The sequence below is a fragment of the Pseudorasbora parva genome, chromosome 24, assembly GCF_024679245.1.
Source record: "Pseudorasbora parva isolate DD20220531a chromosome 24, ASM2467924v1, whole genome shotgun sequence".
NCBI lineage: Eukaryota > Metazoa > Chordata > Actinopteri > Cypriniformes > Gobionidae > Pseudorasbora > Pseudorasbora parva.
This window is the reverse complement of record NC_090195.1, coordinates 33,218,579-33,233,108: the sequence shown is the minus strand read 5'-3', so window position 1 is coordinate 33,233,108 and position 14,530 is coordinate 33,218,579. Positions and strand designations below refer to the sequence as shown.

The following is a 14,530-nucleotide window of genomic DNA, read 5'->3' as shown; positions in this document are numbered from 1 at the left end:
CTTAAGACGGATTCTGATTGGGTCTTATCATGCCTTGGTTGCCCAGGGTGTCTGTTTTGATTGGACCAAGGGCTGTCAATCAACTCATTGTCATAGGTTTCGGGGAAGCCCACCCCACGAAGAGACTCGGCTAAAGTTCACGAAAGTTCACGAGAGCGCCGTTCTCACGCAATACGGAAACGTCGCAGTTTATCACCATTATCACCATCACCGTTAGTCACGAACTCACGATAATTCAAGTGGGTTACCTTTAGCGCTGTTTCAGCCTCCTGTTGTTGATGTTGTTAAACTTTAGGTGTTTCTGTCAGATAAGAGTATGTTAACTTGAAACTGGCACGCGAGCTCTCCTCGCGCTTGCCGCTAAAAACTTGCGCTCAATAACTTTACCTCAACATTTTTTTAACCTCACACTGAGGTAAACTCTTTCTTTCTTTCTTTCTTTCTTTCTTTCTTTCTTTCTTTCTTTCTTTCTTTCTTTCTTTCTTTCTTTCTTTCTTTCGAATATGTCTAGTAATTGTATTGAAGTTTTGTCTCATCTGAGGTAAACATTTTATTCTGTCAACTAACTTACTCTAACGTTATAGGCTATTGGGTTTAGTCTCACCTGATGTAAACACTTCCTTCTAATATGTCATCTAAGCTAGTGAAGTTTTGTCTCATCTGAGGCGAGTAATTTCTCACTTTATCTTTGGACCAAAAATAGTTTTTGATTAACAGCTGCTCATTTTGTTCACAGGTCAGTGACTGCATTAGTTTGGCCAAATTAACCCTCACGATTTTCCTTTCAGAATGAGTGGAAGTGGGACACAGTCTTTGTTTTTCCTCAGTCTTCCGGATCTGAGGAATTTATGTTATGTAAATCTGTTCTTCCCGAAAAGTTACGATGAAGGGGAGTTGAGAAACAAACAAGTGAAAACCTGCAGGTGAAAAGTTTTAAGACCATAGTTTTTCCCCCCACGTACATTTGCAATAACTTGATAGATAATCTTTAACTTTAAAGGCACCATATGTAAGATTTTTGGATTAAACTATCCCACTTGCATATACAATGTTATATATTTTGTTGACTTACATTAACTTACATTGACCTACGCGTACTTACATTATCCCAAATGTTTTCAAAAATGTTTAAATCCAAATAAATAAGCAGTTTTTGATGCTTTAATATATTGTGCAACTGTTTGGAGACTTTCATCGACAGAAAACAAATAATTGTAGCTCAACACAGTTAGACTTATTGTTTAAATCTGGTTTTCTTGATTTACCACGAGTACCATTTTACCATGCTTAATATCCCTCAGCTCACTGCAGTGTGGAACAAGTGTCTCATAACAGCTGCCAACTGAATAGAATAGCATTATAACAACTTTACACACTCAAATGTATGTAATATGATAAAACAGCACCGTCTTACGCCGCATTCACACGGGGCGTAGGCGTTAACGCTTCCCATTTACTTTGAATGGGTGACATCATCCGTTGCCGAACTGAATTGTGGGTTCCGTCGCGGCGCTTCACTCGCGTTGCAAGCGGCAGAAGTTGAAGAATTCTCAACTTTTCAAGCGCCAGCGCAGGCGTCATCCAATCAGATCGCCGTATGCAAATATCCTACAGCAGACGCTAGCCAATTGCGTTCATTACTGCTCCGTGAACCATCCAGACTAGGCATGTGCCGATATCAATTTTTCATGTTGCGATTAATTGATGAAGTTTTATCACGATGTACGATATTATCACGATATTGAAATAAGTTGCAAAAAAAAAGTGTTGCCATAGCATAACAGCTTTAAGAACTATTTTTGTAAGAACAAAAATAACTGAATGTTTAAATACAATAATGCACCAAAAATATATACAGCTCTGGAAAAAAATTAAGAGACCCCTCATTGAGAAATCAATGTGAAATGGTCTCTTTATATTTTTCAGAGCTGTAAAAGTATAATTTTCAAACAGATTAAATTGCAAAAGAATTAGGCTATAAAGAACAACAGGTAGGCTTACAAATTACAATAAGGTCTCATTATTTAATGCATTAACTAAGATTGAGCAATAGCTACATTTGGTACAGAAAGTATAATGTTTTTGTTAATGTTAGTTAAGAAATACTGATCATTGTTAGTTTTATCTTAGGTCCATTAACAAAGTTATTTTGATTTTGATTGTAATGTTATTAAACAGTAACTAAGAAATTAACATAGAATGATTAATTATTTATAAGTATTTTTCATTGTCAGTTTGGTAATAATAAATTAACATGTTAACTAATAAAGTCGTGTCTCAAAGTTTTACTGAACAATAACAGAACAGTTCTAATCATTAGGGCATGTTGAAGTCCAGATTAAAACATAAAAATGTTTAAGTTTGAAAATAAATAGCCTATTAAGTATTTGGTGCTTTGATGAACAACATTGAGATTACAAAAACGAATGGCTGTTTTAAAAACTACACGTGGTTTTTGTTTGTTTGCTGGTTTCCGGGGTAACCGGCTTCATTCTGCAGTTCATCAGCGCCCTCTGCTGTCACTGAGCGGCACTTCAGCAGCGCGTCTCCTTCACCGGTTCAGTCATGTGCAAACGCACGTTGGGCTTGTTTATATCTGAGCGCGTGTCCCTTTGACGCAGAATACAGCGGTTTTGAGCATTTATACGGTTGATGGGCAAAGTATTCTTGAATGCATTATAAAAAAATTATAAATTGTTAATAAATTATTATTTACGATATTTTAAAGTGCCCACGATAACAATATCGTGCATATTCATTATCGTGATAAATCGCATTATCGAAAATCGGCACATGTCTAATCCAGACCATAGACCGTTAAAAATCCAGACGCAGCTCCTGGACCACTACGTGATATTCTTCCCGCTGTCTGCGCTTTTTCAGGATTTAATGTAATTAACAGCTTCGTGCACCTGTGCAGTGCGCTGACAACAACTACACGGGCAATCACACTCGCACATACAACCAAATCGGCATCCATTTCGTCTCACAGACTAGCTGTCATAAAAAGGCGCTTTTTTGTGTTGTGTTTTGGTCCAAGCGGCAAGTTAATGTGATTGGCTGTTGTCACTATGACGATCGCGTCAGCGCCCAGCTTCAGCCACGCCCTCCATCAAGCGTTAACGCCTACGCCCCGTGTGAATGCGGCGTTACCCCACATTCGCATGAGCTGCATAATAAAAGCTCTATGAAATCAAGGCATCATTTAGCTATCCTTTCGTTTTGAATTAGCAACCAGTAGAGTTGAAAAATTACATATTGTGGCTTTGATGCCATAATTATATATTGTGACGTCAAGACAAAACATTAGCATATTGCCCATTCACTTGTTGCATGCACATTGTGTTTCATATTGTGTAGGTATCTGGCTAAATTACATTATTACTGTCTTACAGAAATGCTACTGTAAATCAGATATGAGCTGCAGTTCTACCTAAAACTGAGTCTATTAATGCAGATTGTCTGTCATTCTTACTACTTTGAGTAAAGATAAAGAAGGGAGCAAGCTTTGTTTTGCAAACTTTAATGTTACCTCAATCATTGACGTTAGTGCTCAGCAAATGTATGCGCCATTATTGATACAGTTTCCGCATGTGCACCGCAAAAAATTAGAAACACGCTCACACACGCGTGGGTTTGTTGATGGATATACTCTTGTTAAAGCTTATGGTGAGGAATTACAGTTGAAACATCTCATAATGAACCTCAGTACTGAGTAGCATCACTGAGGAACATCCTGCTCAAGTTTCAATGTTTTATCATCGATGCGGACTCACGCTGGGATTGATGTAATATCGACATCATTGCTACTGTCTTTACTGTGTGTACTATCGCTGAGCTTTAGGAAACCTCCTGAACTGAGCTGGAGTTCAGTTATGGGAATGGCTAAAATACATGCTGTACGTGGTAGACCAATCGGAGCAGAGTAGACTAATCACAACAGACTGGGCCATCTGACCAATCAGAGCAGAGTAGACTAATCACAACAGACTGGGCCATCTGACCAATCAGAGCTGAGTAGACTGATTTATCCATCGAGTTGTTTGAGAATCGTTGATCAATGTGGTGACGTGCAATATATATTATTAGAGAATTAAATAGTTTTTTGACCTTAAAACCTGTAAACCTGTTGTCTGAGAGGCTAAAACTATATTAAACTTTATTAGGAAACTTTTAAAATCGCATAGGGGCACTTTAAAGACACATTCTGTCTATTCGACAACCAGGCAAACAAACCCCATGGTTGTTTTCTAGGATAGTGGAAGTGCTTTATTATATTTAATTATTTTTCAAATTCACCAGAACTGCATCAATCACAGGTATTACATGCTTCCACTCACTGACTAAAGCTTTTTTCTTCTTTCTTTCAGGGAGCTTGTTCTCTTGCATCCAGACATTGTTGCCTCACCTCTATTGGGCCATTTTGGGGGCATCACTGTTATAATGACCGTAAGTATGATATATTTTATGATCACACACACACACACACACACACACACACACACACACACACACACACACACACACACACACACACACACACACACACACACACACACACACACACACACAAAACTCTCCCAATTTGCTGATTAGACTCCAGCCTCCTGTGACCTTAGTGATGATAAGCAGCAACTATAAAGAATGGATGTATATAATCATTTTTATTTAATTTCTGATTCAATTGTATTTTGTATTTGAGGAAATAGAGGACATTATACAGCAGAGCAAGAGAACATACATACATAACATACATGCATAAAGTATCCTAATTCGTGATAATTTTGCCTTTCAATTAGAACTCTAGATTCTAATATTTAGATTCTTATAATTCTATTAAATTAATTTAAATTAAAAGTTTAAACATGTTCTGTAATTGCAGAAACTAAAATCTGATCATTTGCAGTTTAGCCCTATTAGGATCAAAAGTATTGCCCTGATAAGAGCCTGACTGGTGTATTTAGGTTGGTGAATGCATCATTTTTTGGCATAATATGAAGGATATCACACATTGCACATGCATGCAGAAATAACACTAAAGAATTATTTAATGTTTAGTACACTCAGCTGAACCATCATTTGACATGACACTCCTACCTACATGGATAGCTGTTGCTCACAAAATGCAACTTTGTCTTCAATAAAGTGTAATGTAATTAATTTAACGATGATTTGATTTAATGCCATAACATATAAATAATGCCATGTCAGGCAAAACATTTATGATTTATATTGCTTTTCCTGTCAGTACGTGTTAAAGTGTTTCTTTTTTCCCCAGTGTTAGTGAAATGTGCATCACCTTGCGTGCATCTGCAGCTGTCAGTAAAGTTTGTGGTTCTGCATATGCGTGACTTCTCATCTGTGGGTGCGTGTGTGTGTGTGTGTGTGCGTGTCAGCACAGCTCGTGCTAAGGCATGTCCCGTGCGAAGCCAAATATTTAAGGCACATTCCACACACTCTGTCATCTCCTTTGCTGTCCTGAACTAAGGCCAATTAAATCAGCACTTCACACAGTGTGTCAAAAGCAGCTAACAAGATGCCGTGGTACCCCTTCAGAAGTGCTTTGATTTGAATCTGACGCACATTTTGCAAATGTTGTCAATGTGTTTTCAGACTTCAATGGGCACACTGGTGAATAATTCACTATGTTGTGCTTATGTAACTTCCATGTACATTTGTACTTGTGTAGCCAAAAGGGGAAATACAACATGCCTTTGTAGCAACGCAACTCCACTGAATGAAGTTCTGAATGAAGATTTGTGTGCTTATTTTATGTCCATGATCTCTAGCTTTGGTCCTGATGTAGTATGAACGTGATATTTCTGTCCATTCTGATTGTTCCCTGAACTTTGTCTTAGATTGCGTTTCACAAGAGAGGTATCATCCAGGCCTTTGCACAGAGCCATGGTCTACAGGTTAGTTTGCATAGATATTTCTGAGAATATGCCTACATTTGTACATGCTTACATTAGAGTTCAGTCTGACCTTAAACTCAATCTCACACTATTTGTCTGTCCCGAAAGGATGCTCTACTCCTATTTGTAAATGTTTTTGAAAGAAGTTTCTTCTGCTCACCAATTCTGAATAAAAAAAACAGTAATATTGTGAAATATTATTACAATTTAAAATAAATACAGTAAAAACAGTAATATTGTGAAATATTATTACAATTTAAAATAAATACAGTAAAAACAGTAATATTGTGAAATATTATTACAATTTAAAATAAATACAGTAAAAACAGTAATATTGTGAAATATTATTACAATTTAAAATAAATACAGTAAAAACTGTAATATTGTGAAATATTACAATTTAAAATAAATACAGTAAAAACAGTAATATTGTGAAATATTATTACAATTTAAAATAAATACAGTAAAAACTGTAATATTGTGAAATATTATTACAATTTAAAATAAATACAGTAAAAACAGTAATATTGTGAAATATTATTACAATTTAAAATAAATACAGTAAAAACTAATATTGTGAAATATTACAATTTAAAATAAATACAGTAAAAACTGTAATATTGTGAAATATTATTACAATTTCAAATAAATACAGTAAAAACATTTCTATTGTAAAATATTTTCAAATGTAATGTATTCCTGTGATCAAAGCTGAATTTTCATCATTATTACAATATGCTGATTTGCTCAAGAATCATTTTAGTATTAATATAAATGTTGAAATCAGTTGTGCTGCTCAAAAGTTCAAAAGAACAGTATTTATTTGAACCAGCATTTATTTGTCACGTTTGATCAATTAATTTGGCCTTGCTGAATAAAATTATTAATTTATTTAAAGAAAAAAACTCTTTTTTATTTGCACATAATTGTGAAGAAGGTCAATCTAGTGTGATGTAAAAGTAAATTCTGATATGACTGTTCCGACTGAGGTTGCACTACAAAACATCAGACCTGTATCTGATTTTGGACAACATGCAAGAATGAAAAAGATCAGATTTCATTTGGTTTGTGCTGTTCCACACTGTTATGAAATAACAGATCTGAGTGAAAAAAAAAAAACACACACATCTGATTTGGGCCACTTTTGCCTGCAGTGTGAACACACCCTTTGTGCTACTCATAGGTCTCTCTCTCTCTCTTTTTTTCCTGAAGTTCAACTCTCCTGAAAGGGTGTTTCCTGCCATTCTGCAGACGTGTTTGTCTTATTCAGTGACTGCTAAACTGGCCCCTAAATGGAACAAAACTGGCCAATACCTTATAGCAGGTAAGAGTCAATATCCCAGAGATAAAATGCTTAAAAAGCCTAAAACATTGCCATGTAAATATGATTGTAGTAGATCACAAAACAACTTGCAATCATATTACAGGCAATAGGAACTGACATGATTGATCACTGACAGGCCTTTTGTGAAGACAGTCCTTCCCTAGTATTGGGTGAAGTTCACTCCCGTGTGGCTGATTTAGCTGCTGTAATCTTAACTGTCGCTTCACCTTGAGCCTTCTTTCTAGAGTAGGCATGAGTAATTCATGTAATCTATAAGACTGGATGATCCATTCACCTCCCTTACTGAGCTCAAGGTCAGCAAGTCAGTTCAGCCCAGTTTAACTAATAGAATTGAGCTAAGAAATCATTGAATTTTCGAGTTCAAAAGTTTTGTCATGAATTTATAACTGTGCTGGTTTATCATAATTAAAATGACTAATTAACACTTTAGTTAATGCATAAACCAACATGAACTAACAAATAGAAATATATTTTCAGCGTTTATTAAGATTTGCTAATGTTAGTAAATAAAAATGTCTGTTAGTCCATGTGCATTAACTATGTTAACAGATACGACTTAAACATGTTTTAATAAGTGTTGAGATTAACCAATTTATATTAAAAATCTAATAAATAAGATTAATAAATGGGTAACACTTTATTTTAGGGTGAAGAAGTTACACGTTGTACTACAAATACTTACTTTTTTCATTTACAAAAGTAAATGAACCATAAATACAAGTAACTAACCCCTAAATGTAACTCTATGGTAAGTACATGTATTTAATAATATTACTCACTCAGTACTTATTTGAGCAAGTACAATATAACTACGTCACCTTAAAATAAAGGGTAGCACTTTATTTTAAGGTGTCTGTGTTAGAGTGTAGTTATGTATTAACTACATGTACTTACTATAGGTTTACATTTAGGGATTTGTTTAGTTGCTTGTAATTATGCACAATTTGTAGTTATTATTACTATAGTAAGTACATGTAATGTGTAATACAGACTCTTTAAAATAAAGTGTTACCAATAAATGTTGTAGAAGTATTGCTCGTTGTTAGTTTTTGTGAACTAATATAGTTGACTAATGCTAACAAATTAAACCTTATTGTAAAGTGTTACCAATTAAAGTAAAGTTAATTATTCTGGTGCAGGGTTTCCGCTGGTGATAAAAAGTCTTAATTTGACCTTCCACAATTCTTCCAAAATGTCTTAAAATTAGAGCAGAAAGTCTTAAATTCAATATGATGGCATTGTAATTAGGGCCCTATGGTTTCTGCGATGCTGAAAATGTGGACAAAATTGTAGAATCCATTCATAAAAATGGAATTAACTTCTGGAAGAGCCCAGAAAATTAAAACACAGAATAAACTATAAAACAAAAAAATAAATAAAACAGGTTCCATAGGGTCCTACATTTAATTGCAAAATTAAATTGCACGCACTGCAAAGGAATATGTTCTTCCACAGGATTTTTGTTTTCCAGGACAAATTCAAAACAAGATGCATTTAGTTAACTCGAAGAATGAAGAAATTACTTTTTTGAGAAATTGAACAAAATGAAACGAGTTTATGCTTAAAGGTGCACTATGCAACTTTCCATCCACTGGAGGGCGCCTATTCAAAACAAAGGCGTAGTTTGATGACGCCAAGTGTGAGCGCAGCATCTCGGGACATGTGGTCTTCACATCACAGCCGGTCGAAAATAGGACTCGGGCAGAAATCACGTTCATAGATGCGGTTATTAACGTTACTGTAGAGAAGCAGAGCAGGAGCGAGTGTTGAGGAGCTGAGCACGGCCGCTGGAGCGATTGTTATACAAACAAACGGCTCGCGAGTACCGGGACTTTTATTATGACGGGACGGGACACAGTCGCCGGGCGCTCGCACTGATCCCCTCTTCCGGTTATGATTTTGAGATAATGCAGGTCTGTTTATCATATTAGATACATTTAAGTCTGTTAAATGATGTTATGACGTTTCTCCGTGAGTTCACTTGTTCACACTGCTAAGAGTAAAGCGCTCCTGCCAAATAAAAGCCGAAACCGAGGGTAGCGCAGATATGACGCGATTGACAGGTGGCTCCCTCAAACGCTATGCTGACACGTCCCGGTCCTTAGCAATTTTCTCACAATTTACGAATAGTTGGAAACATTTGGGATATTGTAGGTACTCAACTGAACAAAATATATTACACTGGCCTAGTGGTTTTTGGATATTTTACTGCAAAAATACTACATAGTGCACCTTTAATACAAGAACAAATATCTATCACTGGGAATGAAAATTGCTTTTTTTTTATTTAATTGATTTTTATGAACTCACTGGTAGACATTTGTTTATGTTTTAATCATAAAATCCCTTTCACAAGATTTATCTAAAACTTTAAACAATTTTTTTGTAAGAAAATAAATAAAAAGTAATAGACTTTTTATAGATCTGTGGGAAATGGTATTTTAAAACTTTGAAATGTCACTTATACAACTCATATGTGCTTAGACATTTTACATTGACGTTTTATGTTCCCTTTTGAATTGGTACCCTCTTTAATTGGTCTTTAAATAACCTCATAAAACCTGCATAAGCCTGGTGGTGTGTGTGTGTGTGATGATGATTCTAATCAAGAGTCTCTGTTAGCAAGTTAAATCAGCACATGATAAGATAACCAGACAGTTGACGGCCTCGATGTTGGAGGCCATGCCTTGAAAATGTGTGTGGCACTGTCCTTGAGCACAGTTAAAGCTGTATTCATCTCTCAGGTGTCTTTGGTGTTGTCCATCAAAGCTGAGCAGAGAGATTTTACTATAATTAAAAGTCTTTTTATGAAAATGTGAAGGTTTTAAAACACATCATCAAAAATTCTTCTTAATTATTTTACCAGATTGCAACACTCTCACATCACAAGGCTTTAAATTAATTACACAGAATTCTCAGTGCAGTTTGTTTCATTATCCTTGCGTAATGCTGACATTTTTCTCCTTTTCCAGGAAAGAATTTCCTCAGTGACTCTGGAAAACTAAATGCAGTTGGTAGGTGGGAGGCGTCTGTATCTTTTGGCTCGAGACACTGCTGTTTGTGTTGACATTGTTATACTGTGATTTCTCTTGATTGCTGGCAGGGGTGACTAAGATGATGGAGTACTTGTACAAAACAACATTTAAATGTATTCCGGTTGATGAAAACATCTTTTTGTGTTGTTTTGCTCTCCCAGAGTCTCACTGACACTTTTTACATGTGCACCAATGCCATGAATATTTCCAGTAATAAGAGTACAACACAATACGCAATTTATTTCTATAACACATTTAAAACATTTGCTGTTGACCAAAGTGCTTTCCAGCATAATAATGACAACAAAACGCAGTTACATACAGTCAGTCACACAAACCAAATTAAACCCTGTTCACTATAATCAGTTCTTAATACTAATTAGGGGTGTCCTCGACTAAGGATTTAGACATTCGAATCAGAATTGTCGATAGTCGAATTATCTGTGTGTGTGTGAATGTGTTGGGAGGGGCACGACTTGTCAGCAGAAGGGTAAAACAATTTTTATTTTCCTTTACACACTGCACACAGCAACAACTTTTAATAAAGCGACCAAAACTGCCTGCCAACTGACAGACGAACTGGCAATGGCTTTCTTATTTAGGTTTAAATAAAAGGTAATGTGGTGGATAAACATTCGTAAACTGTTTTCTCATAGCATGTTAAAGCCGCGATCGAAATACAGAACATCACACAAATATATAAAAGAACATTTTGATAAATAAACCTAAAAAAATACCTGTCTAGAGAGGAAATGAGCACTGAGTGCGTTTACATGCACGTTCTTAAGCTGATTGTGCCTAAAGGGGGTCGCACACCGGACTGAAGCTCAGCGCCGTCTCTCACACCAGACGCGCACAAAATACACGCAAGCTCAATTTTGAATCGACCTCTGACAGAAGAGCTGCACGATGAGTGTATCTTGTAGCACAGGGTGAAATAAGTAGGCCTACATTCACGATTTGAGGGAAATATAGGCTAATATAAATTAAAACGCCGCGGACAGGCGCCGAATGCCGCCGCCGGTGTGTGTGTTCGAATTTTAAAGGCCGCGCCACATCTTTATAACACTGCCTGTGTCTCAATCAGCTCCCTAGTTCAGTAGTCAGGGCACTGATCAGGACATAAGTCAATGGGCTGATTGAGACGCACCCCATTAATATTGAGCACCCTCATATTGCCAAAATGGTATGATCCTCGTTTCATAACACCCGCGAAGATTCGACCGTGAGATCGGTGGTCGAATCCGGTCCCGCATATCGATGCATCGCATCTTCGACTGTTAGGGGTCACCCCTTATACTAATACTCTAATACTAAAAAGATATTCAAACTACAGACTTCAAACTAGATTTAAAAGCATCCACAGATGGGGAAGAATTATTTGTGCATTGGAAGAGGGTTTCATAAGAGTGCAGAGAAGGCTCTATCACATTTTGATTTTAATCTATTTTAGGAACATAAAAATCATGTGACTGGAAGATATTTCTTGCATTTCAATAAGGTAACAAAAGGTCAAAAATATATTTTGTGCCTATACCATGCAACACTTTGTACAGAAATTGTACAGGCATTTTACAGGCAACCAGTGTAGAGAAAACAAAATGGGTAATTCTCTCTTGCTTCTCTATACGAGTCAGAAGTCTGGTAATTGGTCATTTATGGCTATAAACGATTACAGTAATCAATGCGTAAAGATAGAAATACATAAATAACTGTCTCCATGTCCTTAAAGGAAAGAATTGGTTTCAGTTTAGAAATAATTCTGAGTTGATAAAATCTAGCCTTATCAACACTAGAGACCTGTTCATCTAAAACCAACACCGAATCCATGATAACAGCCAAATTCTTGACATGATCTGAAACACGTATCAACATTGAGGCCTACTTATTATTTCCTTAGAGGCAGAAGAGTGTTTTTTGCTAGTTTCAGCCCGACACTTATCATTTTCACGACCAGCGCCACGTTGTTTAAATAGCAAATGCACTTGCGCCCATCTGTTCATCCATGGGCGTGCTGGTCTGAAAACCAGGTGTGTTGCTACTTTGAGGAACTGAAAACGACTGCACCATTAAAGTCAATAGTGCATAATCTTTTGTGTTATTATTTAAAGGGCGTGTTAGTAATATGCGCCTATAGGTGGAGCACAATGTACATACACTTTGCTCATTACACACGCAGCAGCACACACACATTTTTAAATATTAAAAATGAAAGGATTCCTCTCTGGAGAAGTGTTCAGTCTTTGCACCATGTAAATAACGGATCTGCCATGGTGCAAGCGCAACTGGCGTTTGAAGGGAATGGGCGATGAGACTCTGATTGGTTTATTGCATGTTATGCCCGACACTTTATTTATTGCCTAAGGATTGTACGAGTGCTTTAAAAGTTTGAAAGCCTTTCAGATAAATTGGATATATAACTAAGTCTTGTCTCCTATAAATGATACATAACGAAAATTGAGCCTAAAAGGGAACATGTACAATGAAAATAAAATAGGCCCAATTATAGAGCCCTGTGTACACCACTATGTAATTTATCTGATGTAGAAGACAAATTTCCAAAGCATACGGAAAATGTTCTTCAAATGTGATTTAAACCAGTCTAAGGTGGTTCCCCTCAATACCAACATCTTCCAAACAAGAGAACCTCTTTACTCCTGTGTATATGCAATTTTCTTTATTCGGATTATTCAGTATGAATTGTGTTTGTTTTTACTGCCATTATTAACATACCCCAATGCACAGCATAAATGATAAACTCACATACAGTAGGTGTGTTACTGGCCACTGTTTAAATCTATTTACTTAAATACAAAACACATTTTATATAGACATATAGAACGCTTTCCCCGCACCTAAATGTCTTCGTTTCTCACTAGAATCCTATGTTGTCTGTGCATCCAAACATAGCCACTGTTGGCCCCCTTCTGAATAACTACTCTTTCACTTTAAATGCAGAATCATTTGCTCTTTCTGAGTCATGCGTTTAAGCCACCATTTATCATGTTAAACTTTACCCTAAATCCGAGATGCATTTTACAGTTCACTCACTAACTAATGGTGACACAGACAGGTGTTTTCTCATTCTCACTGACTCATGCTCATGTCTGCACTCTTGTATATTCATTCCCAGTGCTTGAGCTGAGTATCGCAGGGACTCAGCTGTGTGTCAGTGTGGAAGCCAGCACGGTCAGGCTTCCCCCAGCTGTGGTGAGCAGTCAAACTTCTATCCTGAGTTCACAAGAGTCTAGCCTATTGCAACCTATGAACTAAGTTACTGCCATTGTGAAGCGTTATACCTTTGCCTCAGTTCATGCCCTATGCCTTAGTCACTTATCTACCTTTAGTCAACCTGATTATGCTGAGTGGATAGGAGAAGGAAAAGCTTTTCTATTCATTGACTGTTACTGCTGATGGTGTGTTAGTGCCTTTGCATGCATATATATATAGTCTTATTAGTATTGAGATTAAGAAAATTGCTAGCCAACCAGGCTTTATTTATTGTGTGTGTATATGTATATATAATACATTCACCTAAAGAATTATGAGGAACACCATACTAATACTGTTTGACCCCCTTTCGCCTTCAGAACTGTTTTAATTCTACGTGGCTTTGATTCAACAAGGTGCTGAAAGCATTCTTTAGAAATGTTGGCCCATATTGATAGGAGAGCATCTTGCAGTTGATGGAGATTTGTGGGATGCACATCCAGGGCACGAAGCTCCCGTTCCACCACATCCTAAAGGATGCTCTATTGGGTTGATGTCTGGTGACTGTGGGGGCCATTTTAGTACAGTAACCTCATTTTCATGTTCAAGAAACCAATTTGAAATGATTCAAGCTTTGTGACATGGTGCATTATCCTGCTGGAAGTAGCCATCAGAGGACGGGTACATGGTGGTCATAAAGGGATGGACATGGTCAGAAACAATGCTCAGGTAGGCTGTGGCATTTAAACGATACCCAATTGGCACTAAGGGGCCTAAAGTGTGCCAAGAAAACATCCCCCACACCATTACACCGCCACCACCAGCCTGCCCAGTGGTAACAAGGCATGAAGGATCCATGTTCTCATTTTGTTTACGCCAAATTCTGACTCTACCATCTGAATGTCTCAACAGAAATCGAGACTCATCAGACCAGGCTACATTTTTCCAGTCTTCAACTGTCCAATTTTAGTGAGCCTGTGCAAATTGTAGCAATTTTTTCCTATTTGTAGTGGAGATGAGTGGTA

At 36.8% G+C, this 14,530-nt stretch overlaps 1 protein-coding gene across 3 annotated transcripts in view; it reads left to right on the top strand.

Annotated features, from left to right (window-relative positions):
- The first annotated feature begins 107 nt into the window (after positions 1 to 107).
- The window catches only part of LOC137063275 (uncharacterized protein C18orf63), a 31,530-nt gene continuing 17,107 nt past the window's right edge, over positions 108 to 14,530 (top strand). For 2 of the 3 annotated variants that reach the window (XR_010901362.1, XM_067434321.1), the window contains exons 1-7: positions 108 to 239; positions 789 to 923; positions 4,371 to 4,449; positions 5,859 to 5,915; positions 7,128 to 7,239; positions 10,233 to 10,274; positions 13,429 to 13,505. Coding sequence is in view for 2 of the 3 variants with exons in the window: in XM_067434321.1 (XP_067290422.1) it covers positions 790 to 923; positions 4,371 to 4,449; positions 5,859 to 5,915; positions 7,128 to 7,239; positions 10,233 to 10,274; positions 13,429 to 13,505 (501 nt within the window). In the remaining variant the exon portion in view is untranslated. The remainder of the gene's footprint in view (positions 240 to 788; positions 924 to 4,370; positions 4,450 to 5,858; positions 5,916 to 7,127; positions 7,240 to 10,232; positions 10,275 to 13,428; positions 13,506 to 14,530) is intronic. The other variant, XM_067434322.1, reaches the window with a different exon arrangement.